Raw genomic sequence first — 13,977 nt, forward strand, 5'->3', positions numbered from 1 at the left:
TACCTCATTTCGTTAGGCGGTTGTGACATGGTCCTCGGGGTTCAGTGGTTACAAACCCTTGGGCTGGTCCTTTGGGATTTTTCCCTTATGACTATGCAGTACTCTGCCAATGGAGTCCCTGTCTTGTTGAAAGGTTTAGGGCCTTTGGAATTTTCTATGGAGGAAGGAGGTCAGTTTCTCAAATCTGATGTTTCGGCCAATAAGGGGTTTTTCCTAAAACTGATTTGTGGCACTTCCGACCAATCAGGTCCACCATGCCCACCTGATATACAATCCCTTCTTCTTACCTACACCTCTGTTTTTGCTGAGCCCACTGACCTTCCACCCCCTCGTTCCCATGACCACAAAATTCCGTTATCTTGTTCCACTCCCATCAATGTTCGAGCTTACCGTTATCCTTACTTCCAAAAGTCTGAAATAGAAAAACTTATCCGAGACATGTTATCTTCAGGAGTCATTCGCCCTAGCCAAAGCCCATTTTCTGCCCCTGTCCTTCTTGTCCACAAGCCTGATGGTAGTTGGCGCCTATGTGTCGACTATCGCGCCCTTAATCACAAAACAATCAAGGACAAATTTCCTATTCCAATCATCGACGAATTGCTCGATGAACTTCATGGGGCAGTGGTTTTTTCCAAATTGGATTTACGTTCGGGATATCACCAAATAAGGATGCATCAAGATGACATCCCTAAGACGGCTTTCCGGACTCACGAGGGACATTATGAGTTCCTCGTCATGCCTTTCGGCCTTACAAATGCACCAGCCACTTTTCAAAGCCTTATGAACGACTTATTCAAACCGTTTCTCCGACGATTTGTTCTTGTCTTCTTTGATGACATATTGATCTACAGTAGCTCCATGACTGACCATTTATTACATTTGCAAACTGTACTGCAGGTTTTAGTTCAACATCACTTGTTTGCAAACCTTTCAAAGTGTCGGTTTGCTGTACCTGAGATCGAGTATCTGGGACACCTGATTTCCCAGCATGGGGTACGGGCAGACCCTGCTAAGCTGGACGCCATGGTCTCTTGGCCTATTCCACGATCCATTAAAGCCTTGCGTGGATTCTTAGGCCTCACCGGGTATTACCGCAAGTTCATTCGCCATTATGGCCTGTTGGCGGCTCCTTTATCCAATCTGTTGAAGAAGAATTCTTTTGTATGGACTTCAGAGGCTACACAAGCTTTTAAAGCTCTTAAATTGGCAGTCACTTCTCCACCGGTTCTGCATCTTCCAGATTTCTCCCTTCCATTTGTTATCGAGTGTGATGCAAGTGGCACGGGGTTGGGAGCAGTTTTAATGCAAGAAGGTCGACCTCTTGCTTTCCTTAGTAAAGCTTTGAAAGGTCGGACACTCATGCTGTCCACCTATGAGAAAGAGCTCCTCGCCTTAGTCACCGCTGTTCAGAAATGGCGTCCTTATTTGCTGGGGCACCCTTTTATTGTCCGGACTGACCACCAGGCCCTGAAGTTTCTTTTGGAACAGTAGTTTGGCACCGTGGCTCAACAACGTTGGTTATCAAAGCTCTTAGGATATGATTTTGTCATCGAGTTTAAAAGTGGCCGGGATAATAAGGTGGCCGATGCTTTATCAAGGCAAGGGGATGAGGAGTCTAATCAGGAGGAATTCTCGGTTTCTTTGATTTCTTTCCCTACCCCGGATTGGATTACAGACTTAAAATCCTCTTACAATGGTGACACAAAGGCCCAGACTCTTTTGGATGAATTCAGCAAGGGTATACATACTGTTCAAGGCTTCACTCTCCAGCAAGGTTTACTTCTCTATAAGGGTCGTCTTTGGCTTGTCAAAGGATCTTCCTTTCAGAATCAAGTTTTGGAGTATATTCACTCCAATCCAACTTCAGGCCATTCTGGTTTTCATAAGACCCTTGCTCGTGCTAAGACAAATTTCATTTGGAAAGGAATGAAGTCAGACATTAAGGCTTTTGTCCGTGAATGTCGGGTTTGCCAGGAGAATAAACACGAAACAGTTTTACCGGCAGGTTTACTACAGCCATTACCTATTCCCTCCCGGGTATGGTCGGACATTTCTCTTGATTTTATAGAGGGTCTCCCAAATTCTAAAGGTTTCTCAGTCATTTTGGTGGTTGTGGACCGATTAACCAAGTATGGCCATTTCATTCCATTGGCTCATCCTTTTTCAGCCTCACAAGTAGCTCAGGTCTTTTTTGCCAATATTTTCAAGTTGCATGGGATGCCATCTACCATTGTATCGGACAGAGACCCTACATTTACTAGCTCGTTTTGGCGAGAGCTTTTCCGTTTACAGGGCAGCACTCTGGCCTTCAGCTCAGCCTATCACCCGCAATCGGATGGACAAACAGAGGCCCTCAATAAGTGCCTCGAAACTTACCTCCGTTGCTATGCGGGGGCCAAACCTAAAGCTTGGAGCACTTGGCTTCCATTGGCAGAGTGGTGGTACAATACCAGCCACCACTCTTCCACGGGGTTCACTCCCTTTGAAGCAATCTATGGCTACGCGCCACCAGCTCTCCTTTCCTATGTGCCGGGCACCTCGGCAAATTTGGCTGTTGATTCTCAGTTACGAGACCGCACAACGATACTTACATTGCTCAAAGAACATTTACATCAGGCCCAGAACCGCATGAAAACTTATGCAGACAAACATAGATCAGACCGTCAATTTAATGTGGGGGATTGGGTGTACCTGAGGCTCCAACCATATAGGCAGAAATCGGTGGCTATGCGGAAACATCTCAAACTTTCACCTCGATTTTTTGGTCCCTTTAAGGTTTTGAGCCGGGTTGGCACTGTGGCGTACTGCTTAGACCTTCCACCAGAATCTCGCATACACCCTGTTTTTCATGTCTCGTGTTTAAAGAAAAAACTTGGCCTGTCTTCATCTCCGTTATCCACATTGCCTCCTGTGGATACTAACGGTGAGATTCGGTTGGAACCGGAGCTCATTGTCAATCGACGTCTGATCAAACACCAGGGCCGTGCAACGACAGAAGTCTTGGTTCGTTGGCGTGGTGCGTCGGCTGAAGATGATACTTGGGAGCTCTTGTGGACTCTCCAGCAACAGTACCCGCACCTTGTGGGCAAGGTGCTTTAATGGGGGAGGCCCTGTTATGGGCCTGCTAGAGTGGATAGCTAGAAGTAGCTTTGGACAGCATCAGCCCATGATGACAGGAAGGATCCGAGTGACAGAAGGGTTCAGCCCAGAGGATGGAAGAATTTTGGTAGCAGAAGAGATCTTCTCCGAGCTTCTAGAATAAGTCCACCTCACCTATGTTAATTTACTGCTTTATCCCTGTAACGGTGCGCCTAGGAGAATCTTTCATTTGTATTCCTTTTGTTTTGTTTTACGTTTACGTGGAAGGAGGAGCTGGCAATCAGTTGGAATATATTCTAACCGATTGGGTTATTTAAGGAAAGAAGGAGGGAGAGTCGGGGCAAGTGAGAATATAATTGAATTGTTCATCCTTCTTGAGAGTTCGGGCCTCTCTAAGAGCACTCCCAATGGATTATCTATTTGCAATTTTAAGCTAGAATAGATAATAAAAGTGTTAAAAAGAGACTCCATCAGCTTATGTATTCCAACTCTATAATAGATTTTCCTTAATTCCATAAATAGTGGAACTCTACATGTAGAGTTATACTATTCACTTATCTATTTTTTTATTCTTTATCTCCACTTTTTTAGCTTTGCTTTTTTGCTTTTTCCCTCCACCACTCCACGTTCTTCTTTTTTTTTTTCTTCATTTATAGTGGAGATTTAAGAGAAAGTGTGCAAAGTAGTGGAGTTATAAAGCGGGACCCACATGAAAAAAAAAAATACTATAATGAAATAAATAAATTAAAAATAATAAAAAAATAATATAGAGTTAAGAATAGATAATCGGATGTATAGTGCATTTAAAATTCATTAGCTAAACTAGATAAAATAGATTTTGATTAGCTATTCTAGATTGAAAAATACATAAACCATTGGGAATGCTCTAAGAGCCCTTATCCATACTCAATACACTCCAGAATTCCCTTCAGCTTGCAATTTCTCCTTTGTTCTTAAACAATCCCTTTACATAAAAACTCAATTAAAAATAAAGAAAGCTTTTGTCAACTATCATTTAATGGATTGATTTCGCAGACGATGCTTTTCATTTTCTGATTTTGGAATTTCCAGATCGAAATACTTCCGCCCAGTCTTGATTCGCACAAATAGGTGAATTTCATTCTATATTTTCTTTTTCGATTTTCAGATTATTTACTTAATTGTAATATATGTAAGACCTGGTTACGATCCTAGGGTTTTGTTTCTTGATCTCTGCCTCTTTATTTTATTTATTTGTTTATTTATATTTTTTATTTTGATTTGAAGCTGTTGATGAAAATTGTTCCTTGTGTTGTTCACACTTTCTAGTTTCTGCATCCGGGCTTTCGGTCTTTCTTTCTTTCTTTTCTTTTTTTTTTTTTTAAAAAAAAAATTATATATATATTTTTCCTGTAAATTGTTGTCTTCGATTTGCTATGTTCGCCCTCTCAATTTTATTTATTTATTTATTTTATTTAATTCGGTTTTTTTTTTTTTTTTTTGTGGGGTGGGTTTGATTTCGTATTGTGTTGTAGTGAGCATGAGAGTCAGGATTATGTGCATGTCCTACGTGTAATTCTTTTCTGACATTTTGCCGAAAGTCAAAGGCTTTATTTAGCTAAGCCCTTTGATTCATTGGGAGCATGTATTTTGTAATGTGCAGAGTTAGATTTATGCCCAGGTGGTCATTTGAAGCCATCACCTATTGTTGTTTTTGCCATCAATTGAATTTTTTGTATCCTGAATGATTGAAATATCATAATTGGATTCGCAATAGCATAAGAAATGATTAGGATATGCAAGTTATTTTGCTGTATAAGCTCCTTTGATGGTATGGATTCCACCTTTTTTTTTTTCCTTTTTTTTTTCCCCAAATATGTCGGTTTATACCAAGGTTGGCATGCATGTTGAAACTTCGTGTTCGACTAATCTGGTTGCAAAAATTGGGTAACAGAAATGTCATGGATGAGTTGGCTTAAATGCTGATTGTACCCCAAAACATCATGTAATTTTGCAATTATCCTTGACAGTGGTTATATGATGATCAATATTAGTTAATACTTAATAAATAGTTAACAAATGCAATACTTAAAAAGCATTTTAAGCTTGTAGTGTTGTAGCATTGTTATTATATTTTACTATTTATTGCTACACAATTTGGGCTGAAGTATGATCTTGTTGTCTTTGCTGATGCTTTAATGCTTGTCTTGAATTTGTCTCGGAATAGGTGTGGAATTTTTAGAGAGAATATGTCCAAATACCAAGCAGACGATGCCGAATACATGGCGGATGAATATGAAATGGAAAATGTTGATGATGAGTTTCGTGGTAGAGAAATGGGTGGCTCAGAATCTGATGCTGATGAATATGACCACTTGGTTTGTTTTTCTACTCAAATTCTTGGCGAGATTACACACACGAATTGGTGTGGAATGCGTGTCTGTGTGTGTTTATGTATAGTTTCGACAAAAGAAGAATTTTTCGTCTTATTTTATTCTAGTGTAAATTATTATCAATTTTTTTTGGGGAGAGTTTGTTTTGAAATGTCTACACTTTACTTAGGCATATGTACATAGAATCACTTTCTGTCTCTGTTGCAGAATAGTAAGCTAGCCGATACTACTGCTGCTCAAGCTAGGAAAGGAAAAGACATCCAGGGGATCCCTTGGAATAGGCTTAGCATCACTAGAGAGAAATACCGGCAAACTAGGCTAGAACAATACAAGAACTATGAAAACATCCCTCATTCCGGAGAGGGGTCAGGAAAGGTAAAAGTTACTTCTTGTTACCTTTTTCATATATATATGACTGTTGACAATTGTGATTAACCGAATAAATTGATACAATTACCCCCCTTTTTTTTTTTTTTTTAATTATTTAAATCCATCTTAAACAGGATTGCCAAGTTACCAAGAAAGGAGGCACATACTATGAGTTCAGACGGAATTCGAGATCTGTGAAGTCAACCATTCTTCATTTTCAGGTTAGGTGAATGAAAGTTATTGTAATAACTGTAGGTTTTTTCCCCATTCCTTCTGAATTTGCTGATTCTTTTTCCCAGGTTGGTTGTCATGAAAATGTTTTGCTACACCTCGTTGCTCTTCTTATTTGTGTAATTGGCTCAGATGAATTGATCTCATCAGGCCCCTTTGACTAACAACTCTTTATGAGATGTATTTGCTAAAATGGGTTAGTTGAATTGCTTTGCTGACATGGACACCAGACGTGGATACGGCAATTAACACACTTAGGCGTGGTACTTCCTGGAAAGTAGGACTTGGGGTGTGATTGACTGATCTACACTTTTTTTGTTTGGTGATGCAGTTGAGGAACTTGGTTTGGGCTACCTCAAAGCATGATGTCTACCTTATGTCTGATTTTTCTGTCATCCATTGGTCCTCCTTAACCTGTAGCAAATCTGAAATTCTCAATGTCTCAGGGCATGTTGCACCATCAGAGGTGAGTGTTTGGGGCAAGAGATTTTGGTTTTATAAACAACCTTGGATTTATATATTGATTTCTTCTTTAGATGTAGAATAATGATTTCTCCCATGAAATCAATACATCTATTTTCTCATACAGAAACATCCCGGGAGTCTGTTGGAGGGATTTACTCAGACTCAAGTGAGTACTCTTGCTGTAAAAGATAAGTTGCTTGTTGCCGGAGGGTTCCAAGGAGAACTTATTTGCAAGGTAAGTTGCTTAGCTTTTCTATAGTCGCATTTATTCAATTTCTTCTGAAGAAGCATTGACGCTGCGATGGATTTCCACCTATGTACATGTTGACAGCATGTACTTTTTTTCGCTAGTCACTTGTGCAGTATCAATTTTTTATGCATTCTTTTGATTATCCTAGCAATCAAGCTCTGAGAGAATACTGATACAAGATAAAGAAAACTTCTAAGATTTGTAAATTAACTAAGGTTTCTAGCTTGCTAGGCTTTTGATAACCACCGTCATCCAGCCATTATCTCTACCCCCTTTTAAGAGTTATTAGTTTGCATTATGAACAATTCGTAAAACATCAGGGCTAAATGTTTGGTTTTTTAATATTTTTTACTGGTTGGCAGCATCTAGATCGGCCTGGAGTTAGTTTTTGTTCCAGGACGACTCGTGATGATAATGCCATCACCAATGCTGTTGAGATCTACGTCAGCTCCAGGTATTTATTTGCCCCTTATCTTGGTGGTGGATCCATGAACTTTCAATAACTAACCTAATTAAACTTTTCTCTTTTAATTTTCAGTGGTGCAGTTCGCTTCACGGCTTCAAATAATGACTGTGGAGTTAGAGACTTTGATATGGAGAAATTTCAGCTTACTAACCACTTCCTATTTCCTTGGCCAGTGAATGTGAGCCCCTTGGATTGTTTTTCTGGTTATTTAGATTTATAATTGGACAGTTAGTAATTCTTGATTATATATGCATGGATGGCCCTGCTACTGACTGTTTATGCTTCGTGTCATGAGGTATGACATGCATATGGTCTTTGATAGGGATAATTCCACTTCAAATAATGCTCATGATCTACTCTTGCTCACAGACTGAGTCGGTGTATTCAGTATACTATTCGGTTAATAGATTGAGATATGTACTAATAAAGTTTTAGTTATTAAAAAAAAGGTTTTTATATGCCATGTGGTTGGTCCAATTAATGGATTGAGTGTTGTGGTTTGTAAAGTTTTTTGTAGCCTTTTAACTGCACAAATTACTGCATTCTACAGAGAGTTGACTGTTATTTTGCTTAGGCATTAAAGCGACAGGTGTTTGGGTGATGATGTGTTCTTCATCTCTATTGGGTATCTGTCTTGCCAACAATGGGTGACTTATAATAATGAGGAGATTTTGCCAAGGATCAATTGATAGAGTCATGTCTCATCATCTTGTTTAACTGGCCGTTTTATGTTATTACACAATCATTTGGTAGTTATTTGGCTATGCTTCTGTACTTGTAGCAATTTTGTCAGATCGGAGGGTATTTTGTAAAATGATGACCGACTCTTTGGGCCATGTTGGAGATGGTTTTGGTTTAAGATGCATTCATATCTCCTATCTTTTATGTTCCAAAACTATGGGTTGGAATGTGTGCCGAGGTTTACATAGGTCAGAGACATAGTAAGTGTATCTATGGTAGTGGCATTATTGGGCCGTAGATTACGCGGTAGACATAGTTGCTTAGATTTTGTATAGATTGCGAATAGTTCACATCACCGTTAACAAGTGGATGCACCGGATTGTTGTGACATGTTTTTCTTGGCTAATTCGCAGCATACTTCTCTAAGTCCTGATGGTAAACTCCTTATAATTGTTGGAGACAACCCAGATGGTATGATGGTGGACTCCCAAACTGGAAAGGTACTCTTTGCTTTTAATTCTATCATCTAAATTTGTGATTATCTATCTGGAGCTTTAATAGCTAAGCATGTGTAATTTGATTTTTTTTTTTCCTTGCAGACAGTTATGCCCTTGTGTGGGCACTTAGATTTCTCATTTGCATCAGCGTGGCACCCTGATGGTGTCACTTTTGCTACTGGAAACCAGGACAAAACCTGCCGGGTTTGGGATGTCCGAAATCTATCCAAGTCAGTAGCTGTTCTTAAGGGCAACCTTGGAGCCATTCGGTCGATCCGCTATACTTCTGATGGCCAGTATATGGCAATGGCAGAACCCGCTGACTTCGTGCACGTGTATGATGTGAAAAATGGGTATGAGAAGGAACAGGAGATTGATTTCTTTGGAGAGATATCCGGCATATCATTTAGTCCGGACACAGAGTCTCTTTTTATCGGAGTGTGGGATCGTAAATATGGTAGTCTCCTTGATTATGGCCGATGCCGAAACTTGCAATGACCAGAACCACCTGTTCATTAATATGTAAACAGAAAACGAGAACATGTTTTATATGCCGGTTCCTAAAGTTTCAGTGTTTCAATCGCCCGATTTTAATTTACTCCCTCGGATTTTAAATTCAACTTTTAATTCCAAGTTTTTAACGTTTTTCGCTGCACTCCATCCGACAAAAACTGCTTATGTTGGATTAACCCTATTTTACTTACGTGGCTTTAGCAGGGTTAATGCTACATAAGCAGTTCTGCCACGTTACATGACACATGTTTATATATATATATACACACACTCTATTAAAAGAATACAAAATTTCGAAAAACAAAACAAAGTGGGTGGCTGCACAAGCCACCCTGGTTTGAAGGTGGCCATGAATACCCTCAATCCGGGGCGGCCATATTAGCCACCCTCTCCTTGGTGGGTGACTGCACAAGTTCCCATTGCTGGGGTGGTCGCCCCCATTGCGGGGGTGAGCCTTTCCATCTGTTTGTTTTTTTTCTTTTCTTTATTTTTAGAAATTTTGGTATTTTTTTTAATAAAAATAAAGAAAAATTATTGATTTAACATGTGGCATGGCACAACTAATTGTGTGGCATTAATGGGGCCACCTAATCAGTTTTGGACCATTAATGCCACCTAATTGGTTTTGGACAGAAAGAGTAAAGTGAAAAATATGAAACATCTAAGGAGCTAGTTAAAAGTTGAATTTAACGACCGAGGCAGTAAATTGAAATCGCGTGAAAACTCAATAGGAGTTTTAACCAAATTTCCCAAATTTTTAATGAACACTAAAAGGATTAATAGCTTGACCTAATAAATGGCTGGTACCATTACAAATAATAAAAATGACTATTCTCTTAGACTGTAGACCTCGATACAACCAACAAACAACATGTGGGTATACAAATCAACCATCCCCGCATAAAGGATAATGATTAACCAAAAATGAAAAGTTTGCTTGAATTGGGCAGGGAAGCTGCCTCTGTTCTCAATTGTGATAAAGCATAAGGAAGGGCGTTAGAGATGCTCACCATCAATAATAACAGAACCGGGAACCTGTGCTCGTTCACTATATATGCGCATGAAGGATAATTCCAGCGCCTGAGTGGAGGATGTTCTGCTATTACAATTCATTTTAGCAAGTAAGGACACTGACTATTTCCATGACAGAATGGTTGAACAGTGTATAGGCTTTTCCATTATCTGATATACCAAACATCACAGTTGATCTTGCTGTTCTTGAAGTGCAATTTTTTCTCTCCACCCCCTGAACACTTAGCTATCATAAAGACCAAAATAACGTAAACAATTCAAAATCTTTGATCTTTTATATACAACGACTAGTTTGTAAAACCATGAGATGTCGCTGCTGACTCTACCAAGATTATAAGTTTTAATCATAAACTGCCCCGATTCAAACTTCTCTCAAAGACTGGCTAGAACCTAACCCACTTAATTGACTTTACTAAACCATCAAAACTCAAACTTATAGCTAGAATATATTTAGAATATATTCGGAATATATTCTATAAACCTAGACTAGGAAATATAAATTAATAATATTATATTCAGTAGAATATATTCTAAGACTTATCAATCATCAAAGAAGAAGAAGGTTTCGGAACGAACAGAGATGAGAGAAAGAGCAAATTCACAAATGAAAAGAGTCACATGTTTACATGTGTTAATAATTGGACCTTAGTATACCCACATGTTTTCCCAACAACATGATATCTATATAAAGCCGAATAATCCGAAACTCAAAGTGCTTCAATTATATTTTCGCGGGAACCAAACAAAGCCAAAGCGAAATCGCAAACTCACAGAAAAGGATAAGTGGATATCAAACTCGTCTCGGCGAAGAAAATGGAGTACCAGGAGTCCTGTTGGTTCTGGAGGAAGAAAATCCAGAGGCGATTATCGGAGGCAAGCGAATACCAAGACTTGCCTCCTTGGGCCCCAGCAGTCTCAGTATCTGGATCAGAATATCCGAAGGTATGTATATGATCGAACGCCCCCAAGGACTCGGCGACGATCCGACGAGTCCGAGTTGGCGCACGACCTGTTCAACACCGATCCCCATACTTTCCTCAGCAACAGCATCGCCGTAGTATTCTACGGTCTTGAGAGGAAACGTTACGGAGCAGCTCAGGTTATCCGTTGCTTTCCGTTTACTTTCTCCATTGAACGCACGCAGGCAGACAAGTTGGACGCTTAAATAGTTTCTGGGCTGAGAGAGTATATGACAGTATGCTGACGTAGTGGGGTTTAATAGGCGACACGTGGATGATGCTGACGTCTGCCTGGATTGTTTTTCTGGGCACCGGAATGATTCTTTCTCTGTAAAGCCTATTCCTAGTATTCCATTACCTAAATATTGTTTTGAATTTTTAATTATTGATTCAATATTTTTTACATTTATCATATCATAAATGTTTGTACGTCAAAATTTTTAACGATTTTTAATTTGTTTTTCTTTGGTAGTCGCGAGTCTTCGTGGCTGCTCGGCCTCCGTGATTCTCGTGGAGTGGTGAGTTAGGTTGGGGGAGTGGAATCTGGGGGTGCCTTCTGGCGCCACTCGTGAGTTAGGTTGGGGGAGTGGAATCTGGGGGTGCCTTCTGGCGCCACTCGTCACCAACTTCATTCAACTGTTTTTTATCAGCAAGAAGGGTATGAGGATAATTTAAATGAATTCTCAAATTTTTATATCTAAAATAGTTAATTAATTTTTTTATTTTATTTTTACTAATGCTTTTTTAAATACATTTTTCATCTAATTATTTATTAATTTCTTCTACTATTTAAGTATTCTCTTCTTCTTCTTCTTTTTTTTTAAATATATATATATATATATATATATTTCTTTATTTTTAACTCAAACATCAAAGAAAATGAGGGAGATAGGGCTGTATTCGAGCCGAGTCGAGTCGAGTATTGAATGTTCAAGCTCGGCTCATTTAATTTTATTTCGAACACGAGTCGAACTCGAATTTATCATCGAACGAAATATTCTGTTCAAGCTTGGCTCGTTTAATTTTATTTCGAATACGAGTCGAGCTCGATCTTATCACGAGCTGCTCAATTAACTTATTCATTTCTTATATAAAGTAAATATCATGATTGTTTATATTTTCATAAATCCATATTAATCATTAATTAATCAAGTCTTGTTAAAATTTTGTCATCTGAGTTCATTAAATAAATTAACTTGAATCTTAAATAATATAATCTCGAGTTTATATGTATGTATATAAATTTATTATGCACATATACAAATTACATGTGTGCACACAAACACATATAACCACACATACTCACAAACACACTTATGTACACATAAATCTATAAAATTAAACTCACAACAATAATTCAAGCTATATCTATCATATTAGGAAGATGATTCATTTTTACTTAAGATGTTCTTATTACAAAATTAAAATAATACTAAGAAAAAATTGTAAAAATGAAGTTATACGAGTTTATACAAGCTTATCTGAGTCGAGCCGAGTTTATACGAGTATGTCTCGTTTAATATTCGAACATATTATTGTGTTCACGAACGGCTCATTTATTATTCAAACCGAGACCGAATCGAGCTTAACCGAATCGAATCGAGCCGAGCTGACGAGTGGCCGAGCTCATCTTACACCCCTAGAGGGAGATATAAATAATAAAGAACAAGAGTTGGGGAGATAAAAATATAAAATACCATCGCATTGATGCAAATCACTTTTGGTTTAAAGAATTTGATGGACATATTTTTTAGGTTTTTTATTAGGCATTTTAGATACAACTTTAAAATATATAAACAACTACGAGTGCTCTAACGTCGTACAAGTAAATCTGCAACTTTTATCCCCTTAGAAAGTCTTCTAACATAATCTCTCATCAGTTTCGTTTGATAGGCCAAAATGTTTACAGCCTTGTTTGGAAGCGGATTTTTTTTTTTTTTTTTTTAAAGTATAAATTCATATGCAAATTTAGGATTTAGTTATGTAGAAAAAAAAAATTGAAGTTTTATTTTGATGTTTCTAAAAATTCACTCGATACCAATTTCAAACACTCAAAACGTTTATAATTGCACTTACTATTTAACCTTTAAAATTGTACGTTTTTGAAAGTGCGCAATTTTGCTTGCGGTTTGAAAACGCTGATTTTTCAAAGTTTTAATTCAACTATCAATTTTTCAAAAATGCACTCTCAAACCCAAACGATACATTTTTTACGATTTAGTTAAAAATCACAATTTTATTTTGCGAAAACCATTATGCCAAACGAGACTCTAAACATTTTCTATGTTCTTTACAATTTTTTTTTTTTTGCTTTATATATGTGTTAGTTTATTTTATGGAATGGGAGGTAAATACATGTATATATATAGAGTTATACGTAGTAAATAAATTCCAAATGAAAGATAAGAGTATTTTTACATACATTATTAGTGTTTTTGACATGTATATGTTCTTTCGCCATGTATTCGGTACATTTACTATGTATACATTGGTGTGTCTTTTGCGGTACTTTTGTTTAAACAATGTATTTGTATGAGTAATGATAGGCAGGGGCCAACTTGCCGGCCCTGCCCGCCCCTTTTAATTAAAATGAAAATTTTTTTTTAATGAAAAAACAATTTTTGATCATCAGAAATTGCTTTTTCATTAAAAAACTATTTTTTTTATTATAAAAAGGCTGCTAGGGGCCGACAAGTTGGCCCCAACTATCATTTCCCTGTATTTAGTAGGTTGCTTATTGTAAGTATTTATTTAAATATATGTTTATTCAATGTAAAATCAAATTTTTGTTTGTTAGAGTAGTTAGTTGAGTACGAGTGGGTTTTCATCCAAATTTGTATTTGGACTAGCTGGATATTATGAATGCTGACACGTGAAATGGACAGATATGCTTATAATAAGAATAATAATAATTAGATTAAAATTGATTAATGGTATGTTTGAGTTTATGATTTTAGAATATGCATTTTAAAAATAGCGATTAAAAATATACTTTTTAAAAACACGATTAAGAATCGGTAAAGTTGCATTTTAACCTTTGAAA

General features: G+C 37.7%; 1 protein-coding gene across 1 annotated transcript; it reads left to right on the forward strand.

The window, feature by feature from the left end:
- Window positions 1–3,988: 3,988 nt before the first annotated feature.
- Window positions 3,989–9,057, forward strand: LOC133875157 (uncharacterized WD repeat-containing protein C2A9.03-like). Its single transcript, XM_062313182.1, has 10 exons — window positions 3,989–4,209; window positions 5,306–5,456; window positions 5,679–5,846; window positions 5,975–6,061; window positions 6,403–6,537; window positions 6,661–6,771; window positions 7,149–7,240; window positions 7,325–7,430; window positions 8,347–8,433; window positions 8,533–9,057. The coding sequence occupies exons 2-10, from the start codon at window positions 5,328–5,330 to the stop codon at window positions 8,926–8,928; spliced, it is 1,311 nt and encodes a 436-aa protein (XP_062169166.1). The 5' UTR covers window positions 3,989–4,209; window positions 5,306–5,327; the 3' UTR covers window positions 8,929–9,057.
- Window positions 9,058–13,977: the final 4,920 nt, after the last annotated feature.

The sequence above is a fragment of the Alnus glutinosa genome, chromosome 8 (assembly GCF_958979055.1).
Source record: "Alnus glutinosa chromosome 8, dhAlnGlut1.1, whole genome shotgun sequence".
NCBI classification, from domain to species: Eukaryota; Viridiplantae; Streptophyta; class Magnoliopsida; order Fagales; family Betulaceae; genus Alnus; species Alnus glutinosa.